General features: G+C 43.9%; 1 protein-coding gene across 2 annotated transcripts; it reads left to right on the forward strand.

Moving 5' to 3' along the window:
* Nucleotides 1-5,632: 5,632 nt before the first annotated feature.
* On the forward strand, nt 5,633-21,295 carry LOC311129647 (sushi-repeat-containing protein SRPX-like). 2 transcript variants are annotated; one of them, XM_084162012.1, is made up of 10 exons: nt 5,633-5,735; nt 10,972-11,028; nt 12,431-12,625; nt 12,834-13,010; nt 14,307-14,433; nt 15,456-15,574; nt 15,878-16,057; nt 17,279-17,412; nt 20,115-20,236; nt 20,353-21,295. In XM_084162012.1, exons 1-10 carry the CDS (start codon nt 5,642-5,644, stop codon nt 20,531-20,533), a joined length of 1,386 nt encoding a protein of 461 aa, XP_084018138.1. In that variant the 5' UTR covers nt 5,633-5,641; the 3' UTR covers nt 20,534-21,295. The 2 variants fall into 2 exon arrangements, with proteins under 2 accessions (XP_084018138.1, XP_084018139.1); XM_084162013.1 differs by lacking the exon at nt 10,972-11,028.
* Nucleotides 21,296-21,562: the final 267 nt, after the last annotated feature.

Raw genomic sequence — 21,562 nt, forward strand, 5'->3', positions numbered from 1 at the left:
CAGGGTCTAAGCCAAGTTCACCTGCAAAGAAACAAAGCAAGTTATCCGTATCGAAACCTAGCACTCCTAAACACAGTCAGATCCAGATATCCGTGTCTAAACCCAGTACTCCAAAGAATGGTCAAAGCAAACTGTCTGAATCTAAACCCAGTACTCCAAAGAATGGTCAAAGCAAACTGTCTGAATCTAAACCCAGCACTCCAAAGCATGGTCAAAGCAAACTGTCTGAATCTAAACCCAGTACTCCAAAGCATGGTCAAAGCAAACTGTCTGAATCTAAATCCAGCACTCCAAAGCATGGTCAAAGCAAACTGTCTGAATCTAAACCCAGCACTCCAAAGCATGGTCAAAGCAAACTGTCTGAATCTAAACCCAGCACTCCAAAGCATGGTCAAAGCAAACTGTCTGAATCTAAACCCAGCACTCCAAAGCATGGTCAAAGCAAGCTGTCTGAATCTAAACCCAGCACTCCAAAGCATGGTCAAAGCAAACTGTCTGAATCTAAACCCAGCACTCCAAAGCATGGTCAAAGCAAGCTGTCTGAGGTGAAGAAAGGTACAGAGATGAAAGGTAAAGGCCCTGTAAAAGTTCAAGGTAAGGAGGTTGAGGCGACCTGCACTCTGATCAAAACTAAAAGTTTGGAGTCCAAAGACAATAAATCTAAAATTGCAGAGGAAGATACTAAAACAATTGAAGTTCAAAATAAACCACTTCAAGAGGTCATGTCCACTCCAGTCAAAGTTAAAGGTAAACCTGTGGAAAAGGAACCAATTCCAATTAAGGCTATTGCTGAAAGCACTCCTTTGAAAGTAAAGAGCATTCCCAAGAAGATTGTAGATGATAACAAACCATCTGAAGGTAAAAGCACTCCAATAAAGGGAAAAAATAAGGCAAAAGAGGTGAATGAAGAGAAGATGGAAGAGTCTATTACTTTCAAAGAGTCAGGGACAACAGAGGGGAACAAAATGGCAGTTAAAGATAAAGCCAAAGTCACAGAAACAGAAAGTGCACCCACCAACACAAAATATGTGCCCAAATCTTTAGATGTTGAAACTAAACTGACTGAGTTGAAGGGAGCCCCAGTGAAACTGAAAAGCAAGCCGACAGAGGTTTCCAGCCAACCAGTCTTAGTAGAACCTACCTCAAAGGCCGAATCACCAATCACATCACTGTCATTATCAGATGCACTACCTCAAAATGCTGGAGATAAGAAGTCAACGAAGTCACTGGTTGTCTCTCAGGTCAGGGATAGAGTGGAGGTCCCAGGGGAAGATGCCTTTGGTGATTCCCAGGAGGGGGAGACTAGCTGGGGAGGATTTCTCAGCGATGCAGCCTCTCTCCTTCCAGATGTGGGGATGGCGGGGGCAGCCATGGGGGTCCTGAGTGAGGCGGTGATGAGTGTGAGGGGTTTTCAGTCTGAGAGTGGCATAGCCAACTCTATGCCTCCTCAGCGGTCCAGCCGGGTAGAGAGGTTCACCAAACAGAGCGCCATCACCCAGCCTTCCTCCACATCACCCTCTTCTTCAACATGGTCAGGAGGTCAGGCCGAAGTCGATGACGATGAGAACTCTAGTAGTGAAAGGTCAGGAGCTGAGGATGATGAAGATAAAGATTCCACAAAGCGACAAGGAGATGGGACAGAAATGGAGAGCACCCAACAAGAGGAAAAAGAGGATGGCAGAAGTGGTGAGGGTCTGGAAGAGAACAGTGAAGACAGTGATACTGTGGCCAGTGGAGAGGGAATGGGGGATAGAGAAGAAAAGAGTGAAGAGAGCGAGGGCACGGAGGCGGAAGAAGAAGAAAAGGGGGATGGTGTAGGGACAGGAGAGGGGGAGGAGGAAGATGAGAGGTGTGAGAGTGAGGAGACAGGAGAGGGGGAGGAGGAAGATGAGAGGTGTGAGAGTGAGGAGACAGGAGAGGGGGAGGAAGAAGATGAGAGGTGTGAGAGTGAGGAGACAGGAGAGGGGGAGGAGGAAGACGAGAAGTGTGAGAGTAAGGGGACAGGAGAGGGGGAGGAGGAAGACGAGAAGAGTAATAGTGATGCGACAATAAAGGGGGAGGAGGAAGAAGAGAAAAGTGATGAGGGCACAGTACAGGGGGAGGAGGAAGAAGAGAAGAGTGATGAGGGCACAGTACAGGGGGAGGAGGAAGAAGAGAAGAGTGATGAGGGCACAGTACAGGGGGAAGAGGAAGAGGAGAAGGGTGATAGTGAGGGGACAGGTGATGGGGAGGAGAGCAAAGAGAGTGATTCTGAGGCAAGCCTAGAGGAGGAGGGAGAGGAGAAGATTGAACAGAGTGAGGGGTCAGAAGGAGAGAGTGATTATGCGTCAGTTGGAGAAGAGGAGGAAGGAGAAGAGAAGATTGAAGAGAGTGAGGGGGAAGGAGAAGGAGAAGAGGGCGAAAGTGGTTCTGGGACAAGTGGAGAGGGGGAGGAGGAGGAGAAGACTGAAGAGGAGTCCAGTGATGAAGAGAGTTGGGATGAAAAAAAAGAGGAAGAGGAGGAGAGCAATGCGAGTGAGTATGAAAAGGAGGAGAGTGGTGATGAATCAGGAAATGAGGCTGAGAGCAAGAGTGAGGGATCAGCAGAAGAGAAGGAAGATGAACAAGCAGAAGAAGCAGAAAGTGAAGAAAGTAAAGCTACTGAGTCAGCAGAGGAGGAAGGAGAGAACCAAGAAGAGGAAGAGAGTGGAGCAGAGGAGGAAGGAGAGGGAGAGGATAAGGAAGGTAGTGAAAGTGAAGAAAAGGAGGAGGAGGGAGAGGAGGCAGTTGTAAGTGAGGAGGAGGAAGAAGAAGAGGATGACAATGAGGAAAAGGATGAAGAAAGTGGAGAAGATGAGAATGATGCAGGAGAGGAGAAAGAGGAAGCAGTTGAGGGTGAGGAAGAAGAGGATGAAAAGAAAGCTGAAGGAGATGAGAACAACGAAGTCGAGGAGGGTGAGGAGGGACGGGAAGATGATGAGAAAGAGGCCAGGGGAGAGGAAGAGGTTGAAGGTGGAAAAGGTGAGGAAGGGGAGGAAGAAGAAGATGAAGAAGAGGGGGACAAAGAAGCAGAGGGAGAAAATGAAGGAGAGGAAGGGGAAGAGGGAGAGGAGGAAGAAGAAAGACAGCAAGGAGAGGGGGAGGATGAAGGAGAAGGAGAAGGAGAGGAAGAGGGTGAAGGGGAGGAGGAAGAAGAGGAAATGAAGGATAGAGAAGATCCGGGAGAGGGAAAGGATGAGAATACAGAAGAAAGAGAAGAGAATAATGAAGAGAAAGAAGAGGATGAGAGTGAAAATGAAGGAGAGGGGGATGGTGAAAAACAGGAAGATGAGAAAGAGGAAAGAGGAGTGCATGAAGAGAGAGATGAGGCATCAAATAAACAAGAAGAGGAAAGGGAGAGGCAAGAAAAGGAAAACGAGAAGGAGGAAGAAAAAGATGGAGAGGAAGAGGAGGGTGGAGAAGAGGGGGAGGAGAAGGGAGATAAAAAAGAAGGGAAAGAAAAGAAGACAAGTGATGGGGAGGTGGAACAAGAAGAGGAAGAAGAGGGTGCATGTGAACAGAAAGGGGAGATGGATGAGGAGGAAACGGGAGCGGGAGAGGAGGAAGGTGAGCAGGAAGGAGAAGAAGAGGAAGAGGAGGAAGAAAAGGAGGAGAAAGGTATGAAAGAAAAAGAAGTTGTGGAAGAGGAAGAAAAAGAGGAGAAAGAAGGGAAAGGACAGGAAGAGGAGGAGAGAGATGAAGATGAAGAAGAAGAGGAAGAAGAAGAAGAAGAAGAAGAAGAAGAAGAAGAAGAAAAAGAAGAAGAAGAAGAAGAAGAAGAAGAAGAAGAAGAAGAAGAAGAAGAAGAAGAAGAAGAAGAAGAAGAGGAAGAGGAAGAAGAGATAAAATCAGCAAAAGGGAAAAAGAAAGGATCACAGAGTGTACCCCTTAAAGCAGCTCCCCCCAGCAGGAAAGGGAAGGAAGAGCCCCCAAGGGAGAAACTCAAACCACCGGCCCGTACCAAACAGAGGACCACAGGGGGAAAAAAGACAACCCAAGAATCTCAACAGTTCTGGAACAATGTCTTACCCCAGTACCTGGAGCTGAAGTGAACTATACTGGACATCAATATGGGTGTTTCAGAACTTCATTGTGGATGTGTGCTTGTACTTTCTATTATGACACTTATCCACAGTCCTGAACATAAAAGGCCAGGTTGGACTGAAAATTATTATTTATTATATTCATGTATTTGTTTATTTATTGAGAGCTTTCTTTGCACAAACTGTCCCCCTTTTTTCTCATGAATACATAGTTTGTTCTTGTTCACCCAGTTTTGATTTGTCTGTTGGAAAGATTATATACAGTATATGAACTATGGCATAGATCGAGAGGTATTAGAGGTAACATCTTATGGAATCAACTACAATTTAGCCTACCTGACGCAAACAGGGTCAAGCAGATGTCAATAGTATATTCTTAAATATTTCTTAGATCTCATCTCAAGTGTAATTCTTAGACTAACTCCATTGCCAATACATGTGCACACACAACATTCCACCATATTTTAAATAAAGGTTCTCAATATACAGCACGACCCTACGTAAAATCCTTGAATTTAATCAATTACTGCATACAATTTACACAGTATGTGTACTGCACTCTACTGTAAGGTACTGAACTGAGTGTACTCATGCACTATACTGTACTGAATTGTAATATACAGATATTTGTATTAAATAAAGAGAAATTGAGAACTTCACAGGACTGTCAGGAGTAAAGACTGTTTTTCTAAAGTACTTTATAATGTACATCTAGTAGACATAGTTAAATATGATTGTTCTGTCTCTATACCTAGGTGATAGGGTATCTAAAACATCAATTTCTGCAGTACATGTAGGAGAAACAAACACGTGTCACACGCACACACACACACACACACATATGCAGTTTTGGCCGTGTTTCAGCCTAGTTCAGCCTGGTGTTAATGTTATTATAGATCCTGAGAGCCTGCTGCACAGAAGCTGTGTTTGGCTCACACTCCCCTCTCCTGTTTCCTGTGAAGACAAGGAGCACTTTAACACCTTCATGTGGAGACTCGCCCCTAAAGAGACCAGAGAGGAGAACTGTCAGGCAGGCAGCCAAAGCTGTGTGTGAGTGTGAGAGTGCACAAGCATGTCCGTGTGTCATGTGGTGGTGGAGTGTCTTTCATCAGCTGTATACTTTCTCTCACCACTCATGTGTCTGTGTGAGATCTCTCTCTCTCTCTCTCTCTCTCTCTCTCTCTCTCTCTCTCTCTCTCTCTCTCTGTCTGTGTGTGTGTGTGTCCAGCAATGATGTATCACTTTGGTGTTTGAGATGCCTTTATTTGGTTGTGCTTTTAGATTTGTTCTTGGGGAATGTATTGCCCCAGCAGCATTGGCAAGTGGCAACTAAACCTAAATCCGTAAGCTATTGTATGAAAACAAAGTCACTTTGTTTCAGGTTAAAACGTCTAGTATAATTTGTTTGAGTGGTTTGCAATGTTTAATTCAGCGCACTCAGCTGTGACGCGTGCGCGCGCGCAGTGGCTCAGGCCAGATTCTATTAGGATCCTGGTGGAGTATCCTCTCGTGTTTCTGGAGCAGGAGGCGGGTCTTTGGAAAGTTGGAATGCCTTGGAAGTTTTCCTGTACTTTACAAAGATGTTGAAGAGTGTCCCGCGCGTGAATATGGACACCTGGCTGGTAGTGTCTCTGTTCGTGTTTCTCCAGCTCTTCTTCAGTTTAGCCTATGAAGGTAAGGAATGGCTAATATTTATCCATCCCGCGGGTCAGAGAGGGATTTAGTTAACCGACGAGTGTCCAAATGGACAACGTCCAAATGGACAACTTTAATTTCTCAAACAAATGTAACGTTTTTAGATGTTTGCATAACTTAGGTAGCGGTTGTTGCAATTTGTTCTGTTATTACGCATTCATTATCGGTTAGCCTATGTCCCACCGCGACTTTTTGGTGAGCCACATTTTATGTTTACGTGGAGGGGGGTGAGGCTGGGGTAAAAGGGGGGGGATGCAGTGCGAATCTGTCGGACGTCTCCGGCAGAATTCATGAGAGACACTAAAGCCAGCATTCTGTACGTTGTGCCATAGCTTACCTTCGTGCCATAGCTTGTATATATATATATATATTTATTTTTATTTTTATTTTTATCAATTGAAGTCCTTTGTTCAAGTTATTTTGCCATCCAAAGTAACTATTCTTCGCTATCCCACTGGGGACAGACGTCAATTGAAATGTCGTGGAAACAACATTGATTCAACCAGTGTGTGCCCAGTGGGTAATGAGTTTAACAGTCGTCCATTCGTTTAACAAGGGGATATGTGCGTAAAACGTGCCAAAATGTAACTAATCTTCACCTAGTTAATGGTCTATGATTTCAGTCAGCATACAAACAGTAGCAAATCACATCGAAGTTGTCAATAGCCTAGATAATTTCACATCTCCAGTAAAAATTTCAGTGTGACCGGCTTTGGAGCTCAGTGCCCTGTAATCAGAGCCCATAGCTCCGTGATGTCGGGGTCGTTACAGGCCACAAGCCACACAAGGGCTCCTGTGTTCGGACTAACTGCACATTTGCTCGGCCTCCCTCCTCCCATTTCCTAGCTTTCCTAGACCCGCAGATCTGTGCAGTCAGTGTATTTCCAGTGCTAGGTGGTTTTGTTTAATAAGACTGCAGGGTCTCTTTGGAGGGTGACAGGAGGACTGTATCAGTTGAATGGAACCGTCAACAGTCCTACAACATGGTGGGATAGAGAGCCCATAATAGTTGTTTTATTTTTTCCTGATTGATTGATATGATGCCATGTGGTGTTCTCTCATCTTAGTTTGGTTACACAATAATTTCACACACAGTCACACACACACATTTACATTTACATTTTAGTCATTTAGCAGACGCTCTTATCCAGAGCGACTTACAGTTAGTGAGTGCATACATTTTCATACTGCAAGCACTCACACACACAGAGAGAGAGATTTTCCAGATGGATGAGCTCCAACAGGGCAGGGACAGTAGCCTGCAGAGAAACCTTCGCTGGAGAGTAATGAGAAGCTGAAATTAGTTCAAGACCGGATGAGACCGGATAAGAGTTTGGATGCATGGGTGTATACGTGTATGTGTTTATCATGGAGTGTATGTGCATGCATATGTCCGTACCAAGAGAGAGATTGTGTGGATGTGTGTGCTTGAGAGTGTGTGAGGGTGTTGATTTGGAGATTTATGTGTCTTGTTCAGTGGCGGCATGGCTCACCACTTCTGTCTGAGAAACAGGCTGAAACATGTACATACGCAACTGGAGTTAGATTTACACTGACAGGGTAAACACAGCTTGTCAAACGGACTCTTATAGCTGGAGGTCACTGGTGTGTGTGAGTGTGCTTGTGTGTGTGTGTGTGTACGCGCGTGCGTGTGTGCATGCGTGCGTGAGTGATTGTGTGTGTGTTTATGGGGGTTGATTTAACAGGGGTGTTTGTATTTTTGGGGGGGTTGTTAGTTAGACTGTTTGTTTATGCGGCGGCATTTGTATGTGTGTCCTCTGTGTGTGTGTGTGTGTGTGTGTGTGTGGGTTAAAGAGGGTTGAGAAGGGGAGGGATGGTTTGGGTTTTAAGTAGCCTTTACTTACTAACCTCTCTTTGCTGTGGCGGTATACAGTGCTTTGAGGTGTCTGTACTGAGAGACAGGCTAAGTGTTGATGTTACCTTACATGCATTGAGGTGTCTGTACAGAGAGACAGGCTGAGTGTTGATGTTACCTCCAGGGCAAATGAAGGTGGGTGGTAACTGGCAAGGGAAGGATTTGATGGTTGGTTCTCTCCGGAACTCTGTATGTCTCTGTCTCAAAAAAATAAGATGGTTGCCGCAGTCTCCTTTGTCCCCTCTCAGTACTATTTGCTCTGTCAACACAAGCAGACACTCACACAGACACATGCACACACGTGCACACACACACACACACACTCAGTGACGCCTTCTCCTTACAGTGAAACCCAGTCATAATGACTAGATGAATCATTCATATTTTCTGAATGGACTGCTGTGCTGTTGGTCTGTGGTAGGTGAGTGACCTTGTGTGTATAGTTAATTGTCAGAAAGCTCAAACATGCCGTCCTAACACAGCGTGATGTAGCCTAGGGAATTCTCTAAGCCTGCCAGCTTACTAATACCACTGGAGAAGCAGTAATAATGGTTATTCTCATTTTCCATAGAGAGAGAGAAAGACAGCATGCCAGTGAGAGAGTCAGTGATTGATGCGTTAAGAAAGGTGTCGTGAGCATGTGATGTTGGAGAGAGAAAGAGAACGAGAGTTAGGGTGGTTGGTTGAGGAAGAGATCTATAAAAGGGAAGTTGTGCACAGAGGCAGTGAGAAAGAGATGGTTGAATCACTTCACTGTCTTTAGTCTATGTGTTTCTGATGCCCAGATGAAATAACAGATGTCTGTACTGCCTGTTCAGTTCTCCTCCTGGCATGTTTCTACATTAACCCTGTTATTGATCCCTATTACGCAAAGCTCGGCTGAAAAAAGCTGATTGGAACCTCAGTTTGTGTTCCCTCTGGCCCTGTTGTTCTCATAGAGCTTGGCAGAAGAGCCTCTCTCTCTCGCTCGCTCTCTCTGTTTTATCAACACTGTGTTCTCTCTGACGTCTTTCCACCCTCTGAAGAGTCATTTTCACTGTGAGAGAAGAAGAGAAAAGAAGAGAGAGACCGTTAGGGATGCTGTCTGATTCCAAACCTCAGTGCACTGACAGAAAGACTGTTGGGAGTGGAACCATGTTTATGTAGATCAATGACAACTTCTTTGTTATTGAAAGCTCTGGATCTGGCCTTTATTCACTCACTGATGTTAACCAAATGGGAAATAAGTAATAAAAGGAAACTTTATACTGCCAAGTTGAGTGTCAACTTCTCAGCATATCAGCTTTTATTCAAGGCTGGCTCATTTTGATGATGTGGATGAGATAGTTTCAAGTTAATCATAGTGTAATTTTACCCCTGGCTGTTCTGGAGACAGCTTTGAATGGAAAAGGAATAGTACTGCGGTATAGGAACAGTACTGCGGTATTCTAAGATCTCTCTAAGATCCCTTAGGAGGGGAGAGAGAGACAAGTCTATAATAATGTGTTATGCCCTCTGCTGCAGATTCCTGTATGGGATGTGAGTGTCAGTCTAACTGGCTGCCTTTGTCTCTAAGGTTGTGCGTGTGGAGAAGATGGACTAGCTCTGTCTCTGGGAAATATCCCCTGCTATAGGCTATGAGGCTCTCTGCTGGTATGGTGTATGTCAGTAGAGCCCCCTAGGATTCCATTTATTAAAGAATAACAAAACTAAGAAATCAGAGCAGAACTTTAGTTGTTGTAGCAGGATAGCAATCTGTAGAACAGTCTCGATAGAGACAGAAAGGAAGGCCTACGTGTGTGTTAGATTTACTCTGTTGTCTGTTGTCTATTATGGCCCCATAACCAAGCCCAGTAGAGATGTGCGGTACATTTTCCATGTGCTCTCTGGTGTGGGGCTATATAGTGGTCGTACTATGTAAGGATAGTCATATATAACCTCACTGTAGGCAGTAAATTGTCTGAAAGCATGTTATAGAACTAATCTGAAGCAGCGGCACACACCTGTGATTAGTTTCCCAGATATGTCTGTTTCCCTCTTATAGACATCCTTGGCTGTGTGCCCGTGAGTTTTCCCCTCAGCCAGCTAAATCAGATTCAGAGTCTGTATGAGGATGTGCTCAGTAGCAGTGTGATCGGACATTTGGCTGATGTATATAAATGCCCATCGGGCTGAGAGCGTGTAGCTGTAGCAGGAGTGAAAGACTTCTCTGTCTGTTTTGTCCCTCATGGATCCAGAACAGAGAACACATTCACACTGGGTTGGTCCATAACATCCTCCTCTGGTAGCGATGGGGCGTATCTGAGCTCGCTCCTCACCCCTCTTTCCCATGTACACCCCTTTCCTTCCCTCACCCATTCTCTCTCCCGCTCCCTTCTCCTTTTTCTCTCTCCCTCATGTCACTCCTCCTTTATCTTGCATTGTGCATTGAAATATTATGTATCATTTTGAAGCAGAAAGCTCTAGATCATGCAGTAGTTATGCTGTGACAGCGAAGCATTGTCTGCCAGAGAAGCAACATCCCAATACTCATATCTGATTTCCTTTTGACAACTGATATCAAAGATCTTGACAGATGAAAGCAATAAGCCAGATTTCTATTGGAAGGCCATTCTTTTTCTAGCTCTCTCATATTAGTGACCAATAAGGAGAGAAGGAAAGGAAACCAATATTGGAGCACTAGTCACATATCACAGTAAGTATGTTGGTGACCTCACAACCAACAAGACCCTGGGTCACGTTTCAGCAAGAACAAACAGGACAAAACATTTTGGAATGGAGAAAAGGTTTAGGTAGTTCCTCCTCCATTTCTAAACGTTTCCTTCCGTTTCATACTTATTGACTGTGACCCCAGTGTGAGGTTGCCATTGCACAACTGGTTTTAGAACAAGGTTGCATTAAAAGCGATTAATTGTGTCAAACCAGCTGGGGAGAAAGGCTCCCTTGGGGTTCTTCCTCTCTGCATGTGTTCAAGAGATCTCTCATGGTCCAACCCCTGGGGTCCTCTTTGGAGGAATAGTTTAGCAACGTTTTACATTTACATTTACGTCATTTAGCAGACGCTCTTATCCAGAGCGACTTACTGTTTTCAACAGTGATAATCTTGATTTAATAATGCCCTCTTGCAAAACACCAGTATGGTCCAACCCAAATCTCTTGCTGAAGGATTAGGCCTACATCATGTTTTGAAACGTTGCTAAACCCTTTCAATCAAATGTATTTATAAAGCCCTTTTTACATCAGCAGATGTCACAAAGTGCTATACAGAAACCAATGCAGCCCTACTTTTATCCTGAATGCAGCCTTGCTCTCTCCCTGCCTTGGTCACTAGCTGCTTTCTTCTCCCTCTTACTTTCCCAGGGTCAGGATACTATGGCTATGGAGATGATGAAGACGCATATGCTCGTAGAAACGGAGGTGAATGCTTTGACCAAGCTCTCTGCCACACGCTTGCACGCTTTTACACACTCTGGCACTCGCGTTCAACATGCAGGAAAGTTTAGGGTTAACATAAGCCTCTTAAACTCAAAGCAATGACTTCACTTTTTATCAACATTGAAAACATTTATTTTCTTTGAATAGCCAATCAAAGTTAGCTGTGTGTCTGTCACTTCAATGTGATGTATACAACTGTGTTATTTGTTTTCTCCACAAGATAGCGATATGCTTCATCCCCTGTTTTACAAACTGACACAATTATGTCAAACTAACTTTAAACTTTTCATTGAGGTCAGTTAGACATGTAATTTTACCCTCTGGGCCAAAACAAACTCTTGGACTATTTCTCCTCTGTAGAGACTCAAATATAGTATTGTGTTCTCTTACTCAATGACAGTGGAGACTGGAGATACAGCCAACACACACACGAACGGACCAGCTCCTGTCCAGCTGGTGTGTGTTTGAGAGTGTGTGTTTGAAAGAGTGTGTGTGTGCGTACAAGAAAGTGTGTGTGTTCTGAGCCAGCGGGAAATAGACTGCAGATTTTATTTCCCTGGAATACGAACCTGCTGGCCCCTCAAATTTGGCATTCCCAAAAGGAATCTTTAGGCAAGCGTTTGAGGGATGGATAGAGCCGTCCAACTGGTGAGGAAAGTTGGAGGCAACTTTAGTGTTCTTCTGACACATCTTTATCCCTCATGATTATGACCATGTTGCTGTAAATCAGCTCTAAATCATCATCCACTTCAGCCTCTATTCTGAAGGTTGTATTCATTGACAGTTAAATTGATGGGGTTTAGTAGCTCTAATCAACAGTATGATTGAGTGATCCCATTTAAATCCACTGGATCAAAGTGATCGAAGACGGAGACACACACTCAAACTATTTCCCTTACTCTCAACCTCTATCTTTTCTTTACTCAAGCAAGTACTTCTTGTTGTCAAGTACTTCTTATTGTCAGTATGGATTATGGTAAGTGACAAACCCATTGTATCTTTCTGTCTACCTGTGATGAGATGATGGATGGGTTTACACTAGCACTCCAGATTTGACCTCTTTAGTCTGCTGTAAACACTGTGTCCTGTGGTAAATTGGTATGGATTATGTATGTTGGTATGGGTAACTCACTGCCTGACTTACTGCTAAAATGAAGAGAGGCTGTGAGTGTAAGGTGAGAAAACAAATGGATGTCCAAAACACTGGTAAATACCACCCGGCCCCCAAAAGTTAATTTACATTGCGGCACTAACAGACAATGTCTCTCTCTATCCTGTATAGATAGATGTCTGTCCAGCACCTGAACCAGAACGAAGTTTATTTCAATATTTTATGTGAATGGTATAATTCTCCCTCTTATTCCACACCCAACCCCATTTTTAGGGACCCCTTGGTGCGCGCCCATCAAGGTGAAGCATGGCGATGTGAGTTGTCGGAGTCCTGGAGGGCAGTACTATAAGAACGTAATGGGATCACGCTGTAAGATCCGCTGTAAGAGGGGTTACGAGATGCAGCAGGGACACCCAGAGGTGGTGTGTATGGCCAGCAAACACTGGTCAGGGAACTACGCCTGCAGGGGTGAGACCACCACACACACACAAACTCACACACCTGGCCTACTGGCAAGACCCAAAATCACTGGACACACACCTCTACACCAAACATATGTAACCACTGAAGATACACACAACCATTAGAATCATTGTCAGATTCATCAGCTACCTGCCAATCATACACCCTGTTTGTGAAAATACATTTATGGACTTGATTTGTGTTTCCCTGTCAGAGATCCGGTGTCCTAAGCTACAAATGCCTGCTAACGGGGGCTATAAGTGTTCAGACGGATCCTACTTTAACTCCCGCTGTGAGTTCTTCTGCTCCCCTGGATACACTCTGAAGGGGCCCAAGACTGTCACCTGCCAGTACCACAAGACCTGGACCTCAGGGGAGAGCGTCTGTGTAGGTGAGTCAGAGAGTGCTTGCGTGCATGTGGATGTGTGTGCGTGCGTGTGTGCATTTACCGATGTACAGTATGTGTATGGTGTTTGTGGTGTGTGTGTGTGTGTGTGTGTGTGGTGTTTGTGTCTGTAGCTGTGTGAGTATTATTGAGTTTGCCCACCTCACATTGCACATTGAATCCTACCACATTCTAATTCCAACCCCCACACTGTTTAAATGCTAAGGAAATACAGGCTGCTCTTAAGACTATGGGATCCAATAAATTATAAATCACATTCACTCCTGACTGACTTAATGAAATAATCACCTACTGCTATGTGAGAAACAGGCTGAATTATAGACAGATTTAATTCAGATTTAATTGACTTAAGTCAAACAAACACACACACTGTGTGTAAGGTTGAGTAACCACAAGCCTGTGCTGCTAGCCCAAGCATGACACACTGCGAACTACAGCAATCCAGTCTCAGAACCACTTGACAATAATGTGGAGTAACCTCTTATGCGATCACAATTTAAGGCAGTGTGTGATTTGCAAAAGCAGTTGTGGAGACATTGTACATTGTAGGTTGTTTTCATTACTGAGGATGGATATGAAGAGATTCAAATCCCTTGCGCCCTCCTCATCCCCCCTAGCAAATTACACCCAGCAGACAGGTATATATGGAATTACAGCACATTCACAGGGAAAGTAGATGTTTTTATGTAATTATACGCATGGCCGAATAGTGTGTGTATCTCTGTGTGTGTGTGTATCTGTGTGTGTGTGTGTGTGTGGCTAAGCCTCTCTGAGATGCTAAAATTGACAAGACAAAAACAGCATATTGCATGTTTTTTGTTTTAGCAAATGTCATTTTGATGTTTGAGTGACAGATTTAGATCAGACAACACACACACACACACACACACACACACACACACACACACACACACACACACACACACACACACACACACACACACACACACACACACACACACACACACACACACACACACACACACACACACACACACACACACAGCAGTGATGGAGTCTTTCTGCTCCAGTGAAATGACATTGATTCTCCTGGTCTGCTGTGATAGGAGCTTCTCTAGTCTAAAATCACCCCAATTACACAGAGGACACAACACAACACAACACGACAGAACAGGGAAAATCACCGTTTTTTTCTCTCTTCCTGTTTCTCTTCCCTCCACATCTGCTGACCGTTTTAACCACTCTTTCTCTTCTATCTCTGTCTCCCGACATCCCCTCTTGTCCTGTAACCCCCCCCTCCCCTCTCTTCTTCTCTGGTAGATGTGGACGCCCCAGTGATAAAGTGTCCTAACCTGAAGGACAAAACGGCAGAGCCTGGCAAGCTCTCTGCCAGGGTGACCTGGGACACACCGGAGGGCAAGGACACGGCCGACGGCATCCTCACCGAGTCAGTCTGACCCCTGAACCTTAACCCCTAACTCCACTGAACCTTAATTTATAACCTGTAGTGGTAGTTAGGCTTGGGCGGTATACCGTGTATATACTGTATACCGGGATATTTGGAAATAGCCACAGGATGTTTTTTCAATACCGTTTAAACTATTTATTTGAAGTTTTTTTTTATACATTTGAATATTTGTAGTTACTTTTTAAGTAAATACCTGCAGTCAGCTTGTGCAATACGTTAGGAGATAAAGAAGATCGCATTCTTCATTTTACCTGTCACATAATTTTTCTTACCGGTAGTCCCCAGTCACGTGGTGTTTGTTTACAAGCACACAACAACGAGAGACTTGTGAGTCACTCACTGTTGTGCAGCACGCATCTAGTTACAGTATGGAATTCACATCAAAATGTTTGCCAGCTAGATATTTTATAGCTATTAATTTAACTGTCTAAAATGTGCTAAATGCTCTGCAGTTGTGCATTTGGTTTGCTAATTTAGTAGCTAGTTAGCTATCTAGCTACGTGGTTAGCTTCTTCCAAAATCAAGCTTTCGCTTGGTAACAGTAGACAATCCCCTCCTGGATCAAGAGCCTTGCTGTCTAATATTTGTTTTGTGCGTGCAGCAAACTGTAAGTAGCATTTTTGAGTTACTTGTATAACTTTATGAGCTGGGACGTCTGTCCTGAAAATAGTTTAGGTCAGAGGCTGTATAAAATATTTGTAATGTACTTGTTAGCATTTAGTTTCCATTCTCTATGGGATTTTACATGTACTTGTTAGCATTGCTAACCTTAGGATTACAGAGGCAGTGGGTTTAGAAAATAGCGCCCCTTGTGTTCAGTGCCGGCATTACCGAATGTCCCAGTATGGCACAAGGTTGGTATGAAGGTATGCCCATCTGGATACCGCTCAAGTTTAGTGGCAGTAATAGTAGTAATGGTAGCAGTAGTAGTAGGGTAAGTCTTTAGTTAGGCTTCAGTACTATTGACACAGTGTAGTATTTGACTGAGGCTGTGTTTACAGTGTGATCCTGAAAGGGAAGCCTCCTGGACACTTCCCTGAGGGGCTCCATAAGATGTCCTACACCGTATACGACCGCGCCGGGAACAAGGGCAGCTGCCGCTTTTCTGTCAGAGTACGAGGTGACACCCCAACATTATTACAACGTTTGTAGTCAGACAGCAATGTTCTGACAACATTTGAAGGAACAATCACAGAACACTTACACATGTATGCCTCTTAGGCTGCGTTTACACAGGCAGCCCAATTCTGATATTCCACTAATTGGTCTTTTGACCTATCTCATCAGATCTTTTCACATCAGATCTTTTTCAGAGCTGAACTAATTGGTCAAAATACCAAATTAGTGAAAAGAATATCAGAATTGGACGGCCTTTGTGAACGTAGCCTGAGAGTGAGTGTCTGAATCTGTTTTGTGCCACCAGTGCGTCGATGCAGCCCCATGACCCCTCCAGAGAACGGCTATATGAAGTGTGACAGTGATGGAGATAACTACGGGGCCACCTGTGATTTCAAATGTACAGGAGGGTACGAACTTCAGGGCAGCGCTGCCAGGGTGTGCCAGTATGGACTCACCTGGTCAGGCATGGAAACCAACTGTGCAGGTACGTATCTGTGCACACACACATGCATGTATACACACACACACACATACACACACTGTTCATGCTGTTCACATCACATAAGCACACCTCACAGACACACATACAGTACTTTGCACTTCAATGACTTGGAGAAGATCTGCAAAGAGGAGTGGGACAAAATCCCTCCTGAGATGTGTGCAAACCTGGTGGCCAACTACAAGAAACATCTGACCTCTGTGATTGCCAACAAGGGTTTTGCCACCAAGTACTAAGTAATGTTTTGCAGAGGGGTCAAATACTTATTTCCCTCATTAAAATGCAAATCAATTTATAACATTTTTGACATTCGTTTTTCTGGATTTTTCTCTCACTGTTCAAATAAACCTACCATTAAAATTATAGACTGATCATGTCTTTGTCAGTGGGCAAACGTACAAAATCAGCAGGGGATCAAATACTTTTTTCCCTCACTGTATGTCTGCTGCAGAGGGACAAGAGAGAGCCATGAGAAAACAAGTTTTGATCAGACATGGAAATAAAAGTGGTGAAAACAAATTGTCTCTCTATTTAAAAAGAAGATGGAGAACAATCTATGAAGGAAAGGTACTGGAGTTTTGATGCAGGCACATCAAACCAGCGCAAAAATTATATTGTGATATTTTCAAAACGATACGATATATCGTCAAACATAATATCCCGATATGTAACTTGATTTTTTCCCCCATCACTATAAACCACACACACATACATTACACATTCTCCATGCTGTGTGTTTAGCAGTATTGAAGTGGTGGTCAGGGGTGCTGAGGGGTTCACTGGAGGTGAAAACGGGCATGTCTCCCTCGGCCAGGATGGGCTGTCGATCGATCACAGAGATCCAGCAGATCAATACTTCCTGCTCTGACATTGACCAGCACTGTCTGTGACACATACTTAAGTGGGTTATTGTCTAATAGAAGAGACAATATAATACTGCTATTATATTATATAATACAGTGACACTCCATATAGCACTTCTTATATACGCTGTGGAAGGAACAGGTCATTCGCTACTATTGCTAGCAAGGTTTATAGCAACAAGAACATTAAAGACAAGTAAAACAGAGCAACGAAATTAACATCATTTTGAGATTTCATTGGCAATTGCAAATCAAGTTACATCATTTGCTTTCATAGAATATGATGATGTGATATGATGCAATGATGTAGTGTTTTATTATGTCATAACATGTTATGTCACAGCTATGAACATCAACGTGGGGGTGCGTACGGCCTCAGGTCTGCTGGACCAGTTCTATGAGAAACGACGCCTCCTCATCATCTCTGCTCCCACAGCTGCCAATCATTACTACAGGTTCCAAATGACCAACCTACAGGTGAGGGAGGGGGGAGGGAGGGATGCAGGGAGAGAGAGCGAGGGAGGGATGAGGGATGGAGGGAGAGGGAGGGAGGGAGGGGAGAAAGGCAGAGAGAGAGTAAAGAGAGAGAGAGTTGGGGAGTAGGTAACATTATCTGTGGGAGGGAGGGAGGGAGGGAGGGAGGGAGGGAGAGGAAGGGAGGGGGGAGAGAGAGAGAGGAAAGAGAGAGACAGAGTGGGGGAGTGGGTAAAATTGTCTGTGGTTCTGCTGATGGGGTGTGTAGTGCCTCGGTTCCTGGTAAACAGAGAAAATGTCACGGCGCAGCATAAACAAGGCCGGTGCTCTCTTTAAATTCAGGCTATTCTGGGTTTGGATGATTTTCTGCCTGTCAGAAGATATTAAAAGGGAGCCGCCTTTAAAAGGCCTGACCTTTAAAGTGTCAGGAAAGAGACGACTCTTGTCATACGCTGTGAGTCATTCCAACCTCACCTTTAAAGGTCTAATGCAGCCGTTTTCCTCTCATTATCAAATCAGTTCTTGGGTAACAATTAAGTACCTTACTGTGATTGTTTTAAATTAAAATGGTCTAAAATAAACAAAAATAGGTTCTTAGCAAATAGCAATTTCTAAAGCAAGAATTTAGCTCGGAATGTCTGGGAGTGGTCTGAGTGGGGAGGGGAAAACTGAAAACTAGCTGTTATTGGCAGAGAGGTATGGAACTCTCTTTCTTATTGGTCTATTAACTAATTTACCACCTGGTGATGTCACCAAAACTCCATCTCATCAAAATAGGCTGAAATTTCAGGCAGTCTTTTCAAACAGCTCTTACACTAAAAGGGCATTTTCACAATTTCACAGTATTATTCCAACTTCATAGTGTGGAAATATACAGCTCTGGAAAAAATTAAGAGACCACTGCACATTTTTCTTAAATCAGCATCTCTGCATGTATGACAGCCATTCAATTCCAGTGTCTGTTGAATTCCAACACAGGCACACCTCATTCTACTGAATTAGGTACTGATTAGGTGATCATCTGAACCAAATCTTATTTAATGAGGAAAAGTATAAAAACCACTGCTGTGGTCATCACTATCCTCTTGCAATAGGACCAGCTGGATGGCAAAAGCAGTGCTAATAGTACCTCAAAAGTAATATTAATCAAAAAATAACTATTGACCATGCCAAAAGAGTTGAAAAGGAAAGTTTTGAGTGAGGAAAAGAAGGGTTCAATTCTGGCTTTACTGGCAGAGGGATACAGTGAGCGTCAGGTTGCTTCCATCCTTAAAATTTCAAAAGACGGCAGTTCATAAGAACAAGGTCAAGCAGCAGACATTGGGGACAACAAAGCTACAGACCGGCAGAGGGCGAAAACGACTCTCTACTGACCGGGATGACTGCCAACTCATTCGAATGTCACTCAACAACCGTAGGATGACATCAAGTGACCTACAAAAAGAATGGCAAACGGCAGCTGGGGTGAAGTGCACGGCGAGGACGGTTCGAAACAGGCTCCTAGGGGCATGGCTGAAGTCGTGCAAAGCTAGAAAAAAGCCCTTCATCAATGAGAAGCAAAGAAAAGCCAGGCTGAGGTTTGCAAAAGACCATAAGGATTGGACCGTAGAGGACTGGCGTAAGGTCATCTCTGATGAGTCCAATTTTCAGCTTTGCCCAACACCTGGTCGTCTAATGGTTAGACGGAGACCTGGAGAGGCCTACAAGCCACAGTGTCTCGCACCCACTGTGAAATTTGGTGGAGGATCGGTCATGATCTGGGGGTGCTTCAGCAAGGCTGGAATTGGGCAGATTTGTCTTTGTGAAGGACACATGAATCAAGCCACGTACAAGGTTGTCCTGGATGAAACTTGCTTCCTTTTGCTCTGACATTGTTCCCCAACTCTGAGGATTGTTTTTTCCAGCAGGACAATGCGCCATGCCACACAGCCAGATCAATCAAGGTGTGGATGGAGGACCACCAGATCAAGACCCTGTCATGGCCAGCCAAATCTCCAGACCTGAACCCCATTGAAAACTTCTGGAATGTGATCAAGAGGAAGATGGATGGTCACAAGCCATCAAACAAAGCCGAGTTGCTTGAATTTTTGCCCCAGGAGTGGCATAAAGTCACCCAACATCAATGTGAAAGACTGGTGGAGAGCATGCCAAGACACATGAAAGCTGTGATTGAAAATCAGGGTTATTCCACCAAATATTGATTTCTGAACTCTTCCTAAGTTAAAACATTAGTATTGTGTTGTTTAAAAATGAACATGAACTTATTTTCTTTGCATTATTCGAGGTCTGACAACACTGCATCTTTTTTGTTATTTTGACCAGTTGTCATTTTCTGCAAATAAATGCTCTAAATGACAATATTTTTTGGGGGAATTTGGGAGAAATGTCAGTAGTTTATAGAATAAAACCAAAACGTTAATTTCACCCAAACACATACCTATAAATAGTAAAACCAGAGAAACTTATATTTTTGCAGTGGTCTCTTAATTTTTTCTAGAGCTGTATATAAAACACAGGATAATCACATTTTGGACTGCACTGGGCCTTTTAACAGGCCAGGTGATGGATTCTGTGAAATGTTTTGACATTACTTGAATTTGTATGTGAGTGCATTTTCATGTTCTGTGCTGTGTGTACAATGTTATTTGTGTGTTTATGATATGTGTGTGTGTGTGTGTGTGTGTGTGTGTGTGTGTGTGTTCCAGCATGCCCAGTGTGGTCTGGATCTCAGGCATGTGACGGTGATTGAGCTGGTCGGGATATACCCGGCACAGATCGGCCGTATCAGCCACAGACTCATCCCCCCAGGGCTGGCTCTACAACTCAGGTACACACATACACACACCGTCATCATCATTCATAACAAACCTACAACTCATTCTTCAGACCTACCATAGTGTGTTCAGCATTGACCTGATGGAAGTGTTGATGTGTGTTGCCTAGGTTACTGCTTCAGATCTCCCATGATAACTTCAACATGGTGATGATTGACAAGCAGGGGATGGACAGGGAGCGCTACACGTACCCCATCACCTCAGCCCAGATCTTCACCACCATTGACACCTGGCAGGGACGCATGGATGAGATGGTGCTGCAGCAGGAGGCAGGCCACACCTGCCAGTAGTACAACACCTCAACAACACCCCTCACTATCACCCCCACCCCAACACCAGCTCCCCAATTGTACACCCACTATTTCCTTCACCCTACAATATCCCTCCAAATCACTCATTAAACCCTACCGTTGCTCAAGCTTACTTCCTGAACCCGACTCCCATCCTCCAGTTCCTCATAGCAGACCACAGCTAGTTAACGTATCCCTCAATAGGAGATTCCCTAAGTCATTAAACCCTTTATTTACCACCAATGCAATGACTTTCAGTTAAGTGCCTTTCTAATTGTGAGGAGACAGGGGGTTCAGTAGTCACTACTAAGTAGGAATCATTAGTATTGGAATGTCTGATTGGAGTTTGGAGCTGTGGAGCACTGGGACCAGGCTAATTAGAATGGAAATATGACTCTCTTTCATCACTGCATCCTTCAGCAGTTAGAGGTCCTGGGCGGAGTGGGTCATCACAATCATATTGATTCTTGTACTCGTCAGTCTGTATGTATGTTTTTTTTAAAGCTTGGACACATTTTACTATTATGATATTTTATATAATAACTATTTTCTTTTTTTTGGATATGAAACTGGAAAAATCCTTTAGCTGTTTTATATTTATGTTTCTCCGTTCTGATAGCAGTGTTTTAATTAGGACATTAATAATAAGCACTCGGGAATGTATGTGTGTGTGATGTAACAGGCAGCGATGTTGGTCCATCAGTACACTGCTGTTTGTCTGTTCCGCTTGATTTCACACAACCATGATTAAATAGCCCTCTTAAAAAGAGTGACCTCGTCCTTCTGTCGTTACAGTTAGAACCAGAACTATGTTTTACGACTCTAGTTTGGGACAGTCTAGTTTGTCTTTTGTAATGACAGAAAAAAATTCATACTTTTACCCTCAGGATAGATAGGTGCTGTGTGAATGAAAATACACACATGAACACTTACCCGGTCAGACACGCACAGTTACATTCCGCACAGAAAAGCAAGTCTGTTCTAAACATACATAGAAATCATCTGAGGTATGATATGTGTGGTTTATTA

Source organism: Coregonus lavaretus (assembly GCF_964263955.1).
Source record: "Coregonus lavaretus genome assembly, chromosome: 5".
Classification (NCBI taxonomy): Eukaryota; Metazoa; Chordata; class Actinopteri; order Salmoniformes; family Salmonidae; genus Coregonus; species Coregonus lavaretus.